The 15,847-nt window shown below is 39.9% G+C and overlaps 8 protein-coding genes across 8 annotated transcripts; 4 read left to right on the forward strand and 4 right to left on the reverse strand.

Moving 5' to 3' along the window:
• Positions 1-1,447: 1,447 nt before the first annotated feature.
• Positions 1,448-3,007, forward strand: KQ657_001895 (uncharacterized protein; the record flags this gene model as incomplete). Its single annotated transcript, XM_043192676.1, has 1 exon — positions 1,448-3,007. One exon carries the CDS (start codon positions 1,448-1,450, stop codon positions 3,005-3,007), a length of 1,560 nt encoding a protein of 519 aa, XP_043047731.1.
• Positions 3,008-3,254: 247 nt separating this feature from the next.
• KQ657_001896 (uncharacterized protein) lies at positions 3,255-4,888 on the forward strand (the record flags this gene model as incomplete). Its single annotated transcript, XM_043192677.1, has 2 exons — positions 3,255-4,712; positions 4,874-4,888. 2 exons carry the CDS (start codon positions 3,255-3,257, stop codon positions 4,886-4,888), a joined length of 1,473 nt encoding a protein of 490 aa, XP_043047732.1.
• Positions 4,889-5,117: 229 nt separating this feature from the next.
• Positions 5,118-5,822, forward strand: MRT4 (Mrt4p; the record flags this gene model as incomplete). Its single annotated transcript, XM_043192678.1, has 1 exon — positions 5,118-5,822. The coding sequence occupies one exon, from the start codon at positions 5,118-5,120 to the stop codon at positions 5,820-5,822; it is 705 nt and encodes a 234-aa protein (XP_043047733.1).
• Positions 5,823-5,884: 62 nt separating this feature from the next.
• MIF2 (Mif2p) lies at positions 5,885-7,522 on the reverse strand (the record flags this gene model as incomplete). Its single annotated transcript, XM_043192679.1, has 1 exon — positions 5,885-7,522. One exon carries the CDS (start codon positions 7,520-7,522, stop codon positions 5,885-5,887), a length of 1,638 nt encoding a protein of 545 aa, XP_043047734.1.
• A 174-nt stretch (positions 7,523-7,696) lies between these two features.
• KQ657_001899 (uncharacterized protein) lies at positions 7,697-10,681 on the reverse strand (the record flags this gene model as incomplete). The annotated part of the gene is made up of 1 exon (XM_043192680.1): positions 7,697-10,681. One exon carries the CDS (start codon positions 10,679-10,681, stop codon positions 7,697-7,699), a length of 2,985 nt encoding a protein of 994 aa, XP_043047735.1.
• A 790-nt stretch (positions 10,682-11,471) lies between these two features.
• On the forward strand, positions 11,472-11,987 carry KQ657_001900 (L-methionine (R)-S-oxide reductase; the record flags this gene model as incomplete). The annotated part of the gene is made up of 1 exon (XM_043192681.1): positions 11,472-11,987. The coding sequence occupies one exon, from the start codon at positions 11,472-11,474 to the stop codon at positions 11,985-11,987; it is 516 nt and encodes a 171-aa protein (XP_043047736.1).
• A 235-nt stretch (positions 11,988-12,222) lies between these two features.
• HEK2 (uncharacterized protein) lies at positions 12,223-13,254 on the reverse strand (the record flags this gene model as incomplete). The annotated part of the gene is made up of 1 exon (XM_043192682.1): positions 12,223-13,254. The coding sequence occupies one exon, from the start codon at positions 13,252-13,254 to the stop codon at positions 12,223-12,225; it is 1,032 nt and encodes a 343-aa protein (XP_043047737.1).
• Positions 13,255-14,435: 1,181 nt separating this feature from the next.
• KQ657_001902 (uncharacterized protein) lies at positions 14,436-15,140 on the reverse strand (the record flags this gene model as incomplete). The annotated part of the gene is made up of 1 exon (XM_043192683.1): positions 14,436-15,140. The coding sequence occupies one exon, from the start codon at positions 15,138-15,140 to the stop codon at positions 14,436-14,438; it is 705 nt and encodes a 234-aa protein (XP_043047738.1).
• Between the last annotated feature and the right edge of the window lie 707 nt (positions 15,141-15,847).

Consider the following 15,847-nt stretch of genomic DNA (forward strand, 5'->3'; position numbering starts at 1 on the left):
CTTCAATTAATGTCCGTGCTAAAATTAAAACTAAAGCTTATCCTGGATGTACTCAAGTCTTAGTGTATGACATGCTGATGAACTTTAATGTTGTACAAATAAAAGTCTTGCAAGGTTATTTCACGTAAGATTTCGCTTACATAAGTTATGCTTCACAGTGTGCGAGATCTTGCGCATGAAATTGAGCAACATGATTAAAATTAGATTCCCATGAAGGTAGTTTTTAAGATAACTCCAGATTCGGACACGTGTTTGCGGGAACCGATTCGGTCACTCACTAATAGCATTCAAAGGGCAGATCGATGGCATGGCATAGTGGGGCAATCAAAAATAGTTGCCTGGAAAATTGTTGGCCTTCACAAAATTTGTTTCAAGTGTTACTGAGATTGACAAGCAAACAGACACCATTGTCTTTTATTAGAGTAGCACTACATAGAATATGGCTTCGTTATTTTGTGGGTCGGTGACAAGCACAAAAGGCTACTTGTGGGGTTGAATTGATGTGCTGAATATCAAGGTGGATTTCAATTTAACGTTCCTGAAAAGGCGTATCCCCCACGTAACTTGCAAATGCGACCTCTCCCCCACCAGCAACGATTAGGAAACCTTACACCGATACATTATATATATAATGTGCGTGCATGCATGAAAAGGTTTGACCCGCGAATAAAGGTGTATGCACATGGAGGACTTCATTGAGCTAAACGATATTTTTTTTTGTATGGTCTTGCATCAGTTCTTGGATCAGTTCACTGTTCTATACTAATATCCCTGGCTATTTGAATCCGGAGGCACTTCAACAGACAAACAAAAACACAAAAAACTATTGTACTAGTTTTATTGTCCCCCAATTTCTTCCTTTTCCTCGATCCCCCAATCTCCTTGAACATCCTACATATACACATGAACCCCGCGTCGGAGAAATAGTTTGTATGGAAGAATGATATTGCGACTCATTCTATGCACGGCTCAAATGCTTCCTACAGGAGTCAGGTTGCGAAATTATGCCTCTTGGGTAGGCTTTTCTTTAGGGCCATAGAGTCCAACGCTGGATCCCCCAAGCTGCCTATTGTTTTTAGGGACCCCCCCAGCAAAAAATATGAAGGAAAAGGCAACTCAAACAATCAGAATAGTGGGTATGTTTCAGCCCCCATGGAGTAATGCCTTTGTCATTCTAAAATACGATTTATTAAGGAATACAGTCTCTGAATGTGTACACCTGCAACAAAAACCATCCAATGATAATCGGTGCCCAATTTCGGTTTTTTAGTGTTCCCCCACAAACTAAGTCTTATGTACCCCACAGTTATTCCGGTAGGTGTCTACATGAAGAAGAAAATTTAACTGCAAAATAGAAAATTGCAGTATAAAAAGCCAGACGAATGCTCTCCCGAAGAAGTGAAATATATATTCATTTTCCTCTATAAAACATCGCTTGTGAATCACTATGTCTGCGGTTGTAACAAATAACACTATTAGCAACAAAGACTTCATTGATGATGATAAGGGAGCTTTTGAATATGTTGAAGGAGATAGTGAAGGAGTTGACTTAACTCCAGTAGCATCAGAATATTGGGTGAACTTACCTGAATCGTTACAAGGGTTGAGTGTAGACGAGCTCGAGCAATTGGAGAAGAGAACCAAGTGGAAGATTGATATAAGAATCCTACCAATGTTGGTGTACATTTATATCTTGAACTATTTAGACAGAAATAACATTGCTACGGCTCGTCTAGGTGGGTTGGAAAAGGAATTAGGATTGAAAGGTTCTGAATATCAAACCGCCATTTCTATTCTCTTTGTGGGTTATATATTGATGCAAATTCCTTCCAACATGATCTTAAACAAGTTGGGAAGACCAGCTTTATATATGACAGTCGTTATGACTCTCTGGGGTGTCATTTCTGCCTGTTGTGGTGCCGTTCAAAATTATGCTGGTTTAGTGGTGGTTAGATTTCTTTTGGGTTGGATCGAAGCTGGATTCTTTGGCTCGGCCTTATACTACTTATCTATGTGGTACACAAGAAAGGAATTGGCTTTGAGAAACTCCATTTTATACTCTGGTTCTTTGATTTCCTCTGCAGTTTCTGGTTTGATAGGTCTCGGGATCCTTGAAGGAATGGAAGGTGTTCATGGAATTTCTGCTTGGAGATGGCTTTTCATCATCGAAGGTGCAATTACCGTTGGTTCAGTGCCCTTTGCATACGTTATCTTACCAGATAAGCCATCCAATACCAAGTTTTTGAGTCAACAAGAAAAGGACATGGTAATGTGGAAATTGACCCAAGAAGTTGGTCAAGCCGATGACGATGAAAAGCAAAGCAAGGGTTACTACAAAGATGCATTATTATTGGCTTTAAAGGATATGAAGGTTTGGCTTGTTACAGGTATATTGTCAACCTTGGTTGCTGCTGCAGGTGTCACTAACTTTTTCCCCTCTGTTGTTTCCACCTTAGGATTTAATAGAAAGACTACTTTGGGTTTGACTGCTCCACCTTACGGTATTGCAGTAGTAGCCACATTTATATGGGCCAGACACGCTGATAAGACAGGAGAAAGATATTTCCATGTGGTCATTCCATTGTTGTTATCAATGGTATCTTTTATCATAGCCGTAGCTACTTTGAGTACCGCAGGAAGATACTTTGCTATGTGTATGATGGTTCCTTCTATGTACTGTGCATTCACAGTTATTTTGACCTGGATGTCAAACTGTGTTCCTCGTCCACCATTGAAGCGTGCTATTTCTCTTTCATTGATGAATTGTTTGGCCAATTCCACTTCCATCTGGAACGCATATTTGTATCCATCCAATGACGCGCCTCGTTATTTAAAAGCGTTCTGTTGCAACATTGGTTTCCTTGCGGTTTCCATCATATTGGCCACAATCTTGAGAATTAGAATCTCTCGTTTGAACAAGAGAATCGCTCAAGGTACAATGAACTGGTGGAGAGAATTGGGTAACGATGGTTCCCATATTTCACCTGATTTCAGATACTTGAAATAATTATCAGTCATATGTATATTCTGTATCTGACCCAATTATTTAATTATATATATATTCTGTATTTTAACCAATGAAATTGATAAATTGATGTCTTCGTTCATTTTTTGACTATTTTTCCCATCCTAGACTCGCGAAAAGGTGTATCAAAATTATCACCATTTGCATTCATTTCTTCTTCTCCCTTTCATCAGCATCATCAACAATAATAATGTTATTAACTTTCTTGGTATTGGTGCCAGCTTTGTGGATGCTTTCGGCAGTACTTCACACAACTGTGCATTATGAAGATAGAATTACTGCATTGGAGAACTCTCTTTTAAATCAAATTGCAGCCACTAATCTGAAATGTGACATATCACAGAACTATCAGAATGAACCACTAGACCAAATGGATTCAAATGAAAATATTATATTCATGCAGTGGCAATTGGCAATCACTTGTTCCTGGGTTTTGGTGATGATTCCAATGGGCTTGGTGTTTTTACGACTCTTAAAACCTAAAAGTACAAACAAACTTGGTGATGCTTATTTACCATCAAATTCCACTGTGGATTATGCTGTCTGCTTGGATCTTATCTGTAATTGTTACCTGTCAGATTATGGAAGTTCAGACAACCTTCTTAGTCTTCCTGTCGCCATAGAGCCTAATTCTGGTTTCCAACGGCAAACAGAGATGGGTGGTGATGCATGGAGAAACATCGTAAGCTCGAGTTTGGAAATAGAAGAAGTCGATTCAGGGAAAAGTCTGAGAAAGAACTCAATAACTTTTTTATTCGGTAATATAGCTTCTCCCAGTTCAAAATCCCCAGCACAAGAAGGTAATGTGACAATCAATGAACCTATTACTGATACCTCACACGTAATACCGTCAGTCACTTGTGATACTTGGAGCTCAGAGAATACGGCAATATCCGGAGAACTTGAATACAAAATTGACAAGCTTTTAGGTGATGGTAATCTGGCCAAGTCCCTCTCGTCAACCATCACCAAAGTTCAGCAAACTGCAGTTCAAGAAGGAAGTCATTTGAATATTGAGCGTCGTATAAATACAGATTCATTTGTGTGTCCACCCACTTCTTTCCATCGTGACCGCTTTAAATCTCGAACCCATGAAATTGAAGAAGTGCTAGTGGAGCTAACTACTAACCCCAGTTATAACCACATGAAACAAGTGGTTTCTGTTTATATGAAAAACGCAATGGACGATAGTTTGATGCAAGAGGTTCGTCTTTCAAGCATTGATTTATTGAGGTATTTCTGTCTTCATGAATCGCCGTTGGAGGAAGATAACATGTATTTACTATCAAGAGTGATGGAGGAAGTCTTTGATCCTAAAATTGCATGTATCTTACTGCTGTTAACAAGTGATGATCCCATTCCAGTTAATCTTTTTTTGCTATTGACAGACTTCTTTGCTTATAGTACATTTTTCCCATCAATGTTTCAATTGAAGATGATCTTGGAGAAATATTCCACTTATCTCAATAAAGATGACCTCTGTACACTGAATGCAGAAGATTTACTTACTGCCATTGATGTGGAAAGTTTTATTGCATTTTGCAACGAGTTCCCTGAACATTTGAATAGATTCACATCAAAACTACACATACATCATCTTTGCCACAATAAGTATGCTTATTGGGAACAACCTTCTAGAGCGAAAAAGTACATGAGTTTTTTCAAGAGTGTCATTATGGTTTTGGAGGTTTACTCTGATGATATCTCACAACTCTTTTTACTATGCAAACAGTTGTTCTACAATAAAACAAATCAACTACCGGAGTTAATAAGGGAAAATATATACCAAGAATGCATTGTTCCAATTTACAATCATCTACAATTACTTTTAAGAAGTCGTCAAACCAGTGTGAAAGAATTTGAGACACAGCAGATCTCGCCATCAACAAGAGTCAGGCATCAGAGCCCCACACACCATTAGGCACGCTATAGTGCGAATCGGTATAATGCTGCTTCCACAAGTCACGCGAGTTTCGTCACGTGATCGCATCGCAAATTTTCCATCTCATCTCACTCTCAACTTCAAGACATTAGTTACCATTGCAACTCTTATTAAAAGTATTGATTCTATTCAAGGATAAACATAAAAGAAATGCCAAGATCAAAGCGTACTAAGTTGGTTACATTGGCCCAAACAGATAAGAAGGGCAAAGAGAACAAAACCCGTATATTTGATGATGTTAGAAGTGGGTTGGATGAATATCAGTATTGTTGGGTGTTACAGCTTGATGATGTGAGAACACCTGTTTTGCAAGATATTAGATCAGATTGGACTGGGTCCAAGTTAATAATGGGTAAGAGAAGAGTCTTGGAAAAGGCATTGGGTGATAAGCCGGAAGATGAATACTTGGATGACTTACATAAGTTATCTAAAGTTTGTACTGGGATGCCAGGTTTACTTTTAACTAATGAATCTCCTGAAACCGTTAAAAATTATTTCACTGCATACTCCAAAAATGACTATTCCAGAGCCAAATCCAGAGCTCCTATTGATTTCACTATTCCTGCCGGTATTGTCTATTCCAGAGGTGGTCAAATTCCCCTCGAAGAAGATGTTCCAATGTCTCATTCATTGGAAGAAACCTTAAGAAACAAATACAAGATGCCTACCAAGATGAAGGCTGGTAAGATTACTCTCGAACAACCTTTTGTTGTGTGTACTAAGAATGAACTTTTAGATGTCACCAAAGCCTTGATCTTAAAGCAATTTGGTGTTGCTGCTAGTGAATTCAAAGTCGGTATGATTGCATTCTATGATAAGGAAACCAGTCAAGTAACCAAGATTGAACAGGAATAAGGGTCATCAACACCATCATCATCATCATTAACAGTTGTGTATATTAATATTAGTATAAGATTTCAGTCATAATCGACTTTGGTTTGAGAAATGTACAATTTGGCATCCGTTTGACCGACGTTCTTGAAGGCATACATGTTAAATGCTGGAATCAATAATGAACAACCCTTTGTAACTACAAAGAAATCGTTATTCAATGTCACGTGAATCAAGCCCTTTAAAACATAAACAAAAGTAACGGCTCCTCCACTGGTTCTCATTGCCTTTTGTCCGCCAATGGAGAAGTCAAGAATGGCATTGACTCCGTAATCAACATAATCGTTGAATAATGTGTGTAGTGTAAAGTTATCAAATTCATCATCAAACTTTGAGGTTTCAGAGACCTGCCCTGGGCCTAGAACAACCGTTCGGTCTATTAGCTTTTTGTGCTTGTTATCGGCGTAAACCTTCAAATCAAGCTTCTTGTTGGCGTACCATTCGGACCCTTCTATTTCTGGATCTGATTCATAGTCATATTCCACCTTTTTGTTTTGTCCATTATTTTTGGTATTATTTTTTCTTTTGGACGGTTTTCTCTTCTTTTTGGCCGGGGCCGGTGTCGGTGCCGGTTCCAGCTTCTTCAATGCTTCAGTACTGGCCTGGTCAATTTCTTGTAAAGGTATAACCTTCAAGTCATTCAAAAGTCGGGGATCATCTGTCATCTGATCAACTACACTCTCGTTAACTTGATGGTAGATCACCCTTTCACCTTTCCAGAAAGCTAAGGGCTTGAATCGAGTCCGCGATGATTTCCTTATACCACCATTACTGTAGTCTGGAGGTGGAGAAGGATACGATGAGTGTTGTTGTGTATCGACTTGCGTGGGCTGGGAATCCTTGTACAGAGTATCATTGAACGAGTCATCCAGTGAAGCTTCCTGTTCAACTTCTTCTACCACTACATCATCATCGTTGTCACCATCAACATTATCAACTTCTTCAACTTCTTCAACTTCTTCAACTTCTTGAACAACTGGTTTTCGTTTTGTGGGTCTACCCAATGCCATGTTTTTAGTTAAAGAGCTGCCATACCTTGCAGCTGAACCACGTAAAGTGGCGGGAACTTTTACGGGTGAAAGAACGGTGGTCGTATGCTCTTCTATTTCTTCGACATCGTCGTCATCATTATTATAATAGGGCGGCTCCGGTTCAGGATCATAATTATCATCGTTAAATTCTGTACGTGGTGTTCGGGTGTCCTGCAAGGGCGAACGTAACGGAGACTTCTTAGTACTTGCCGGAGATTTATACAGTGTAAATACTGCTCCTACTTCAGTATCGTCATCTTCGCCATCAACAGCCACGGCCAATACCGGAGCATTCATTTCCTTAGAGGGTGGTGCTGGCCGTGGCCGACTTCGACTTTGACTTCGTTTCTTAGAGGGTACTGGTTCTTCAATGGGTGACGATAACATGAATGAATCCGCATCAGCCTCATTAAAGTCCAAAGCACGCGCCACCCCGTCTATCCCCACCAATCGCCTTCTCCTTCCATTATCTTCGTCATCGTCTTCTTCAGTTGGATCAACGTAACCGGACTTTTCGTTCTCATCATCAAAGAATTCATCTAGATCCTCCATGTTGTACTTGTCTCTTCGTAAGTCGTCACGGGCACGTATACCCGTCTTCCGAGACGCCGACCCTATGTGGAGCCTCTCCATGGTAAAAGAACGTGGAGTTGTAGTGTCATTAAGATAATCACAACGATTTATCCCTGATGTATTTTGTTGTTTGTTGTGATGACCGTTCCCCGCGACACGATTATTACTTACGTAACAACATGACATATCCAAAATAGGAATCTATAACCGGAAAGGTATTAGTATGGTGAGTTATTACTTGGATAGACTATAAGCAAAGATCAACCCATCAGAAAACGTCAAATACAACACAAACCGAGGCTTATAGGCATTAACACTAATGTCTCTGGCTGCTATTCCAACAATGGTCCGACAAACTCCGGGTTCAACTGTAAGAACAGGGACATTGGGAAATAGGTGTTCTTGTCTCATACCATAGACTCCCCGGTGCAGACACAATCTGAAGATACTTACTAGACCCTGTTGGGTACTGGCAACAAAACATGATAGTTGGGGTATGACCAATGAAAGCAGGATCCTATTAGAATATCGACCTTCTTCATCATGCGGTAACTTAACATCAAAGACTGTTCGAGTTCCAGCATTACAGAATAAAGTATCTGAACGGTACATTGCAATTCTTTTAGCAGTGGTTACCATAAGGAACTTATTCCTTGTATGTTGATAATCCTGATTCTGATCCTGATAGCGCAATTGAAGGTGGTAGCCTTTATGAATTCGTTTGTACTCATCATCAACAGTTGCAAGTTTCGCAGTCAACTCCAGAGAAGCATCAAGTTGGTTACTGAAGCTGGCCACTGGAGCTTCAAAGAATTGCCAGTTCGTGGCTCCACCTAACTTGTCACTAATTGAAAGATTACCTGGTAACTTTAGAGCTTCTGATTCGAACCAAATGTTGGGGACTTCTTGTGCATCTTCAAGGTATGGATCTCCACACATTTTCTTTAGACTTGAAACCTCATGAAAGTATTTTGAATCAATGGGTTTGACGGTCCAACACTCTTGGTTCAAATAAGTCCGCAACTTGACCCGAGGATGTTCGTCAAGTTTAATACGTTTGAAAGCCATGGATTCAGTACCATGGATTCGTAAATGGGTTTGACCTTCGGACTGACCTTCTTCATGTTCGGCATCTTCAACATTTTCCTGATTACCAGTGAACCTGCCTACTTCGATTCGGCTTACAAGCTCCGTGGTGGGGTCAACATGGAAAACGTTACTCACTAACTTCCCACATTCCCTTTCGGCAAAGGGTCCTTCGACGATATCAAAGTGGGTCTTGAACACCACGAGCTCACTGGAAACACAACTGCACGCAATCTTGAGATAATGTCGATGATGGTCGGCCAGTTCATAGTGGTCTATGAATGAGACTTGAGGAATATTGTGAAGTAATTGAGTAGACACTGCCGCATAGAATCTCCCGCGAAGCATGTCATAGTAAAGCAATGTGATCTTTTGGGAATTATCTGATGCTACCAACAAGTTATGAGACCTTCCATAACTATCAACAAATGAAAGGGCATCCAATCCCCATACTGAAGATGTCAACTTGATTCGCAAATCAGGTTTAATTTTGACGCTAAGATTTGCAACGTTCCCCAAGGTAAACGGTTCTACAAAATTCTTATTTTCATCAACTGACAAGCCAACCACTCGATTCATAAAAGTGTCAACTTGGTTCATAATGGTCTCAACTTTCCAAATCAAAACTGCTCCATCATCAACGCACGCACCCAAACACTGGCATCCTATCCAAGAGTCAAACACCTTAATAAAGTTGATCTGATGAGGGAAATGAGGCCAGGTGGCTGACATACTGTCCAAAGAGGTAGTAAACTGAGGTTTGGTATCAAATTTCAAACAACATATCCGTTCAGGAACAAATGTCAATGGGTTTAATCGGAAAACTGCCAACTTGGAGCTGGCTGCAACGATAAGAAAGTCTTCATCGTTCCAATGAATGATTTCACTAAGATTGTTCTTATACTTAGGGAACTTAGGTAACCCCAAAAGTCTTGAGTTACCGCAAAAGGTTAGGTCCAACCCATCTGCATATTGAGAAGCCAATGGTTCTTGAGTTAAGTATGCTAAATCATCGGTATCTTTAGCCATTTCCAGCAATCTAGTGTCCCAAGCACTCAATCTCCCACCCAATTCCGTAGCTTTCTTTTCATCCTCAGCTTCAGCTTCAAAGTCCCATTTGGATTCGAGTAATCCATCAGGTATATCTTTTGACGAAGCCGAGATGGTCATGTTGTTGGAGTATCTCCTGTCTCCGTTCTCTCGATACGGAGTGTACTTGTAGTCGTCGTCTTCGTGAAAGTCGGAAGCTACAGAAAGGTTATCATCAGAATCTTCTTGTGAAGGCCGCAAACCATAGTAATAGTCGCCTTCAAGTCGATCTCGTCTGGTCGTAGGGACAATCCCAGACCCATTTCTTATATCATCATCATCATCGCCATCATCATCATCATCATCATCGTCACCGTCGTCGTCACCGTCGTCATTATCACCATCACCATCACTAACATCATCACCATCACTGACTCCATCAACATCAACAACATCAATATCGTCAATATCATCATACTCATCGCTATCACCGACATTATCATAATCATGGTGAAGATGAGCACCATAAACATGTATCTCATTTTCTGACTCTACGAAATCACTATCGGTGAACTCCAATGGACCACCACGTGCATACTGAATCATCCTGGCATGAATACGATCAACATGAGGCGGAATCGGATTATGCCTGGGTAGCCCCCCATCATCTGACGAGTCAGAATCACTCCAAATTCGATCATGTCTACCACGACGACCGAAAATAGACGGCCATGTATCGTCGTCGTCGTCTTCCATGACGTGTATTGTCATATTCGAATGGAAGTTCATATTTTGCAATTCCAGTGCCCGGAAGTTTCCCAGACGTAATCGTTCGAATAGAAGATCTGTATCGTCTCGTTCAGGTTGGGGGTCACCTTGGGGGTCACCACCATCACCGTCAATTGGATCATGTTCATTATTATCGTTACTTTCATCTTCTTCGGTCTGTTCCTCTTCTTCTTCCTCGTCTTCGCTGCTGCTCCGTGGAGGACGTGCTAAGGATGTCTGTCTAAATTCCGACACCACAGGCTCGTTCTCGTTCTTGTGGATCCGATCTATACCTCTCCCCTTAAGAAACGCTTGAAATCCTTCTTCAACGGCCATGACCAGGACTACTTGTTAACTATAATCCCGATGTAACTTTATACTACTAAATTAGCTATGGGAGAATAGTACACCAAGATGAAGCAGGTTACCGTTAGTATTAGGAGGTGAACCCTTGCGGTATACTATTCATATAATTGTATGCAGTACGATAAGACTTTAAGTAACAAATAGTCATATATTTCCTAATTAAGATTATTGGATCAAAGGGACGATTATAGCGGGTTTATGACGGAATTATCCTAACTATTACAATTGGCCACCCAAGAGCTTAGGAGTTTAAGATCTATTTGACCTTAGTTAAGTCGAGTAACTTATGAAAGGAAGAAAGAAACTATTAAGGAGAATGCAATGCGGGGTTCTTCACTTGCTACTATTCAAGCTAGAAAATGAGTAGTGAGAATTACTGCTCTAAATGCAGCAAACACTTATTCCAAGTTTTTATATTCGTCTAATAATCGACGGCATCTATTTTCTTTTTTAAAATCCTTGTACTGAACGTTGAGTCCTTGTACTGAACGTAATTAATAACCATATGCAACTAGTTGGTCGTGTTCACCTCAATTAGATTGGGTCGGCCCAAATGACATAATTGCGGCTTTCAAACGATGGTGTGGCTCCCATATAAAGATGATGAATAACATTCATAAAATTCAATCGTTAATCTGTTGAAATATATGATTTAAGCTATATATATATGCCATAATTTAGCATTGCATTACACCGCATTGCATTACACCACATAATCATAACACATAATACTGGATTGCATAATAAAAATACACACATTATGGTTCATGCTGATTACTCCAATTTTTCACTGGCTGATAAGACAGAAGTGTTAGATACGCTTCTACAAAGTTATAATGCTCTTGCTGTAGACAATTGGGTGGCCAATTTATCCAATGCTTCGTCTCTCTTATGGCATGCTTATCACTCATTGGGGATAAACGTTAATTGGACAGGCTTCTATGTGAAGAATTCTCTGAATCCAACAGAATTGATCTTGGGTCCCTTCCAAGGGAAAGTTGCATGTCAACAAATTAGATTCGGTAAAGGAGTTTGTGGAGCAGCAGCTGCATCTCAAGAAACGCAGCTCGTTCCGAATGTAACCGAGTTCCCCGGACATATTGCTTGTGACGGAGAGACTAAAAGTGAAATTGTGGTTCCTTTAGTTAGAGATGGTATAACCATTGGAGTCATTGATCTTGATTGTTTGGATTTGGAAGGATTTGACAAGGAAGATCAACAGTACCTCGAAAAGTTAGCTCAAGACATTGTAACATCATGTCCTGATTTACATTAATAAAACAAATATAATAATACAATGATTCGTTAATTTGATGTCATCTTTATGGTTTCTGCAGTAGAGCAAATGTGTCAATTATGCAAGCAACATCAACACATGCATCAGTACAAAGAAAAATAGAAAAAAAAATAATAAACAACCCAAGTAGTCACCATTTCATAATGAACAGTAAAAGACAAAGAAATAATAGCATAATAATAGTATCAACAATGGAAGAAAAACTTTAGTTGCGTTACGCCGGAGCAGTTGCATTCTTACGTCTCTGTTCTTCTCTGTCCAAGTTATGGTTCAACAACTCAACAGCCTTCTCTACAGCACGAGGACTTCCCGTGATGGTGAAGACTCTATTTGCTTCACCTTCAACTTCATCTCCAATGGCAATCTGAGCACCGGATAATTTACGCACACCTTGGATTCTAGTCCCACTCTTCCCAATCAAGGCACCAACAATATCATTGGGGAAAGACATGGTGGTGGATTGCTTCTTATTTGGAGTAGTACCGTTTTTAGCATTGACTGCACTTCCCTTTGGAACATAGTAGTTAGTGTTAACAATTGAGGAAAAGTCTTCAATAAGACATCTGGAAATTACTCTCAAGGCATCGTATAAATTATCCACTGTACCTTGTAATTCAACCAATCTTTCGTTAGACCCTGGAAGGAAAGACTTGGAAGCAATCATGGAGATATGGTAATTTTGTTGAATTTGTTGGATTCTAATACCTTTTTGTCCGATCAAGGTGCCCATTTGGCTATTAGGTATCAACAATCTAAGAATAGTGGTTTCACCTGGAATGCAAGGTTGAGGAGACAACCTTTTCAAAGGGAAATACATATAGTTATAAGTGGAGACGTTGTTCAGAGAAGAACATAAGGCTTGTGAAAAGTAACTCAAGGCCTTGGAACAATCATCCAAGGTACCGCTGACAGTTAGAATACGTTCATGAGATCCTTGTTGTAATTTTGAGATCCCAGCCTTGGTATTAGTCTCAATCCGAATGCTGTCAATGACCTTACCATTTTGGCCAATGAGACAACCAGCTTCCTTGGCGGAGACCAATACTCTGTAATTGATTAAAGTTGATGATTCAGTGACTTCCGGTAATGAAGATTTGTCACCCCCAACAACCAATTCCTCATCGTGGTCTTCAGCAATTGGAGTTGTCTCAGTATGGTTGTTGATGATTTGATCATCAAGATTGGAATTTTCAGTAGCCATGTTGGAATCAGCAATGAATTTGTTATCAAAAAGCGATTCAGTCATTTAAATGGGAACAATGGCGAATAAAGCGGTAATAAATACTAACTGAGGAGAATGGTAGGTAGTTTAGTATAAGGAGGCTATAATTATACTTTATTTTGATAATTATATTATATCGAGGAAGATGATGTCAGCAATGTGGGGCTCTAGCAATAAAATAATACACGTCACTATAATGTTCTTATGATCAACAAGTTAATGAGTTGTAGCGTTGATGTTGGAGTTGAAATTGAAGCTGGAAATATGCACCACAATGGAATTGATAAAGGAAACGACGCTCTTAATAAGCGTTGGCAATTGATTCAGATAGTACTCGTCTTTTTTTTTCCGGTACCAGGTGTTTTAAATACAAGTGGTGTTGATTTGTGGGAGAGTATTGAAGAACGTAACAGGCAATACATAAAATTTGTTGCCGATTTTCCATCAAAACTTTTTTTTCGTTTTGATTACGTAATCGCTCACAGTCGCGATTTTATATAGTATAGCTTTGTTTGGTAGCGCATATAAAGTGCAGTAGTTATGTTGGAATATTGTGCTTTGCTTGTACCCCCTAGTGGCACAGTGTGCGATGTGTGAGTGGAGAGTACACTTAAGCCTTCTTTGTAGTTCACATGTCTCCCTCAATTGCTCAAATGAAGCCAGGTCATGTCAAAAAAATGCCGCGCTTCCAGTAGTTGGGTTTTCTAGCATGCTTACTTTATCATGAGTTGATGCATGCAAATGTTTTGTTAAAGATAACGGTGCATCTTTCACCAGCGAAGACATATACTTACATTATAATACTTTTATTAAATATGTTGTCCTTTTACATGTGTTGAATTTAGAGTCTATGCTAGTTAAATACAATGTATATGTTAGTACTTGTGCGAAATATGGGATTTATGCATGGAACCTTCCTTGCATTTGGTGTACCAATGCTTTGATCATGTCCGAATTGATTTTGCAAATTTCAAGTTGTGCGTCCGGGTAACTATGTGGTACTGCTTAAAAATAATGTGTTAAGGGGTAGTCAGCAGAAATACTGCAAAAAAGCTTCACTTGCACAAAGTAGAACATGTTCCTTTCTGGTTTTTGGCGATTCTAAAAAATACTCTCTAAATAAAATCCTTCTCTCAGGCAAAATGCCATGTATTAAATTAGTCACCGATACCACAGTACCTTAGCGACTCTAATTTACAGAATAATTACGACATTGCCTGTGAAGTTGGATCCAAAATGTAATCTTTAGATTTGCTCACATATTTGGGTCTGTGGTGCACCAACTCGTTGAATGAATAGTAATCCAACACAAGATAATCTCCATTGGAAGATGATTGAGAGCGTTGAAGTTGTGATATCTTCTCAGGAATTTCGGATATCCCATTATCAGTTATGACACTCTCATTAACCTGGCTTATTCGCAGCAGCATAGCATAAGGTGCTGATCTAACGCTTGCTACAGAGATTTTAGTATCGTCAGCTTCACGGTATTCTAAAGCGTCTTCTTCTTCTCCTTCTTCTTCTACTGCTTCTCCTTCTTCTACTGCTTCTCCAAATTCTTCCTCCTCCGTTTCATAGGTGTCATCATCAGCTTCCTTTAAGCCATCACCATCGAGTCTGCTCATCAAACTGTTTGAAATCAAGCTTCTAGAACGTTTTCGGTCACACAGCTTTAACTTAATCAGTTCAAAGGAAACATGAGGATCTGTAACCAACTCAGTGGTCAGATCTAACGTAGGTATGGTGAAGTCTTCAAAGTTCAAGTGTGTTGGGATCCCCTCTGACGACACTAACACTTCTTCACCATGTTCCAAGTCCTGGCAACAGCAAGTTCCAGAACCGTAGATGTTCCCTGAGCTTGCAGAACGCTCAAAGATATGCGAGTCCTTCGAGATGGCTGAGCCTGGCATCAGAACCAGAGAAGGATGCGGACTGTTGATAGGCGATGTCACAAGCCTTGGTAGGACTGGAGGGTTGACTTGACCTTGGTCTTGGCCATGGGCTTGGGATTGGACTTGAGTTTGAGCTAATTGAGAGGGGACTCGTGAATGGAGTTGGATATGTGAGGGATGTTCTGAGTTAGTGAGTCTTCGGTATGCTTTCCTAAGTAGCCCAAGTGGAACCTTATTGTTTGCTATGGAGGAATTATTAGTAGAAGACGATAGTGTCAGCTCAGCAGAGACACCAGAGCTGGTAGAGCCTCTGGACACTCGATTGTTTATGTTTATTGAGGATGCTGTTGATGACGAGCTGCCAGTATTGGAGCCATCGGCCGTCGGATCCAAGGACGTCATAGATAGAGGGATAACAATATTATTAATTATTAATTTTAGATATACTCAAGCCGCTATAAGCACATTACAAAAAATTGTAATATACCAAGTGACAATAAAGTTATTTAGTTAGTGTTTTTGTTCTACAGTTCGCCAAAGTTCCAACATATATAGTTTTAGTCGCCAATGCGGCTAATCGGTCACTACGTGACGCTCATTACTAAGATAGTGGTGCAATCAATATGCATAACCGTAGAGTCGCCCTGCTGCTGCAACGAAAATGCGTGACAGTGCCGAATCGAAACGACCACAAATGAAAATTATTTAGGTGTAGAATGTCGCAC

Source organism: Scheffersomyces spartinae (assembly GCF_019049425.1).
Source record: "Scheffersomyces spartinae strain ARV_011 chromosome Unknown scaffold_19, whole genome shotgun sequence".
NCBI classification, from domain to species: domain Eukaryota; kingdom Fungi; phylum Ascomycota; class Pichiomycetes; order Serinales; family Debaryomycetaceae; genus Lizanozyma; species Lizanozyma spartinae.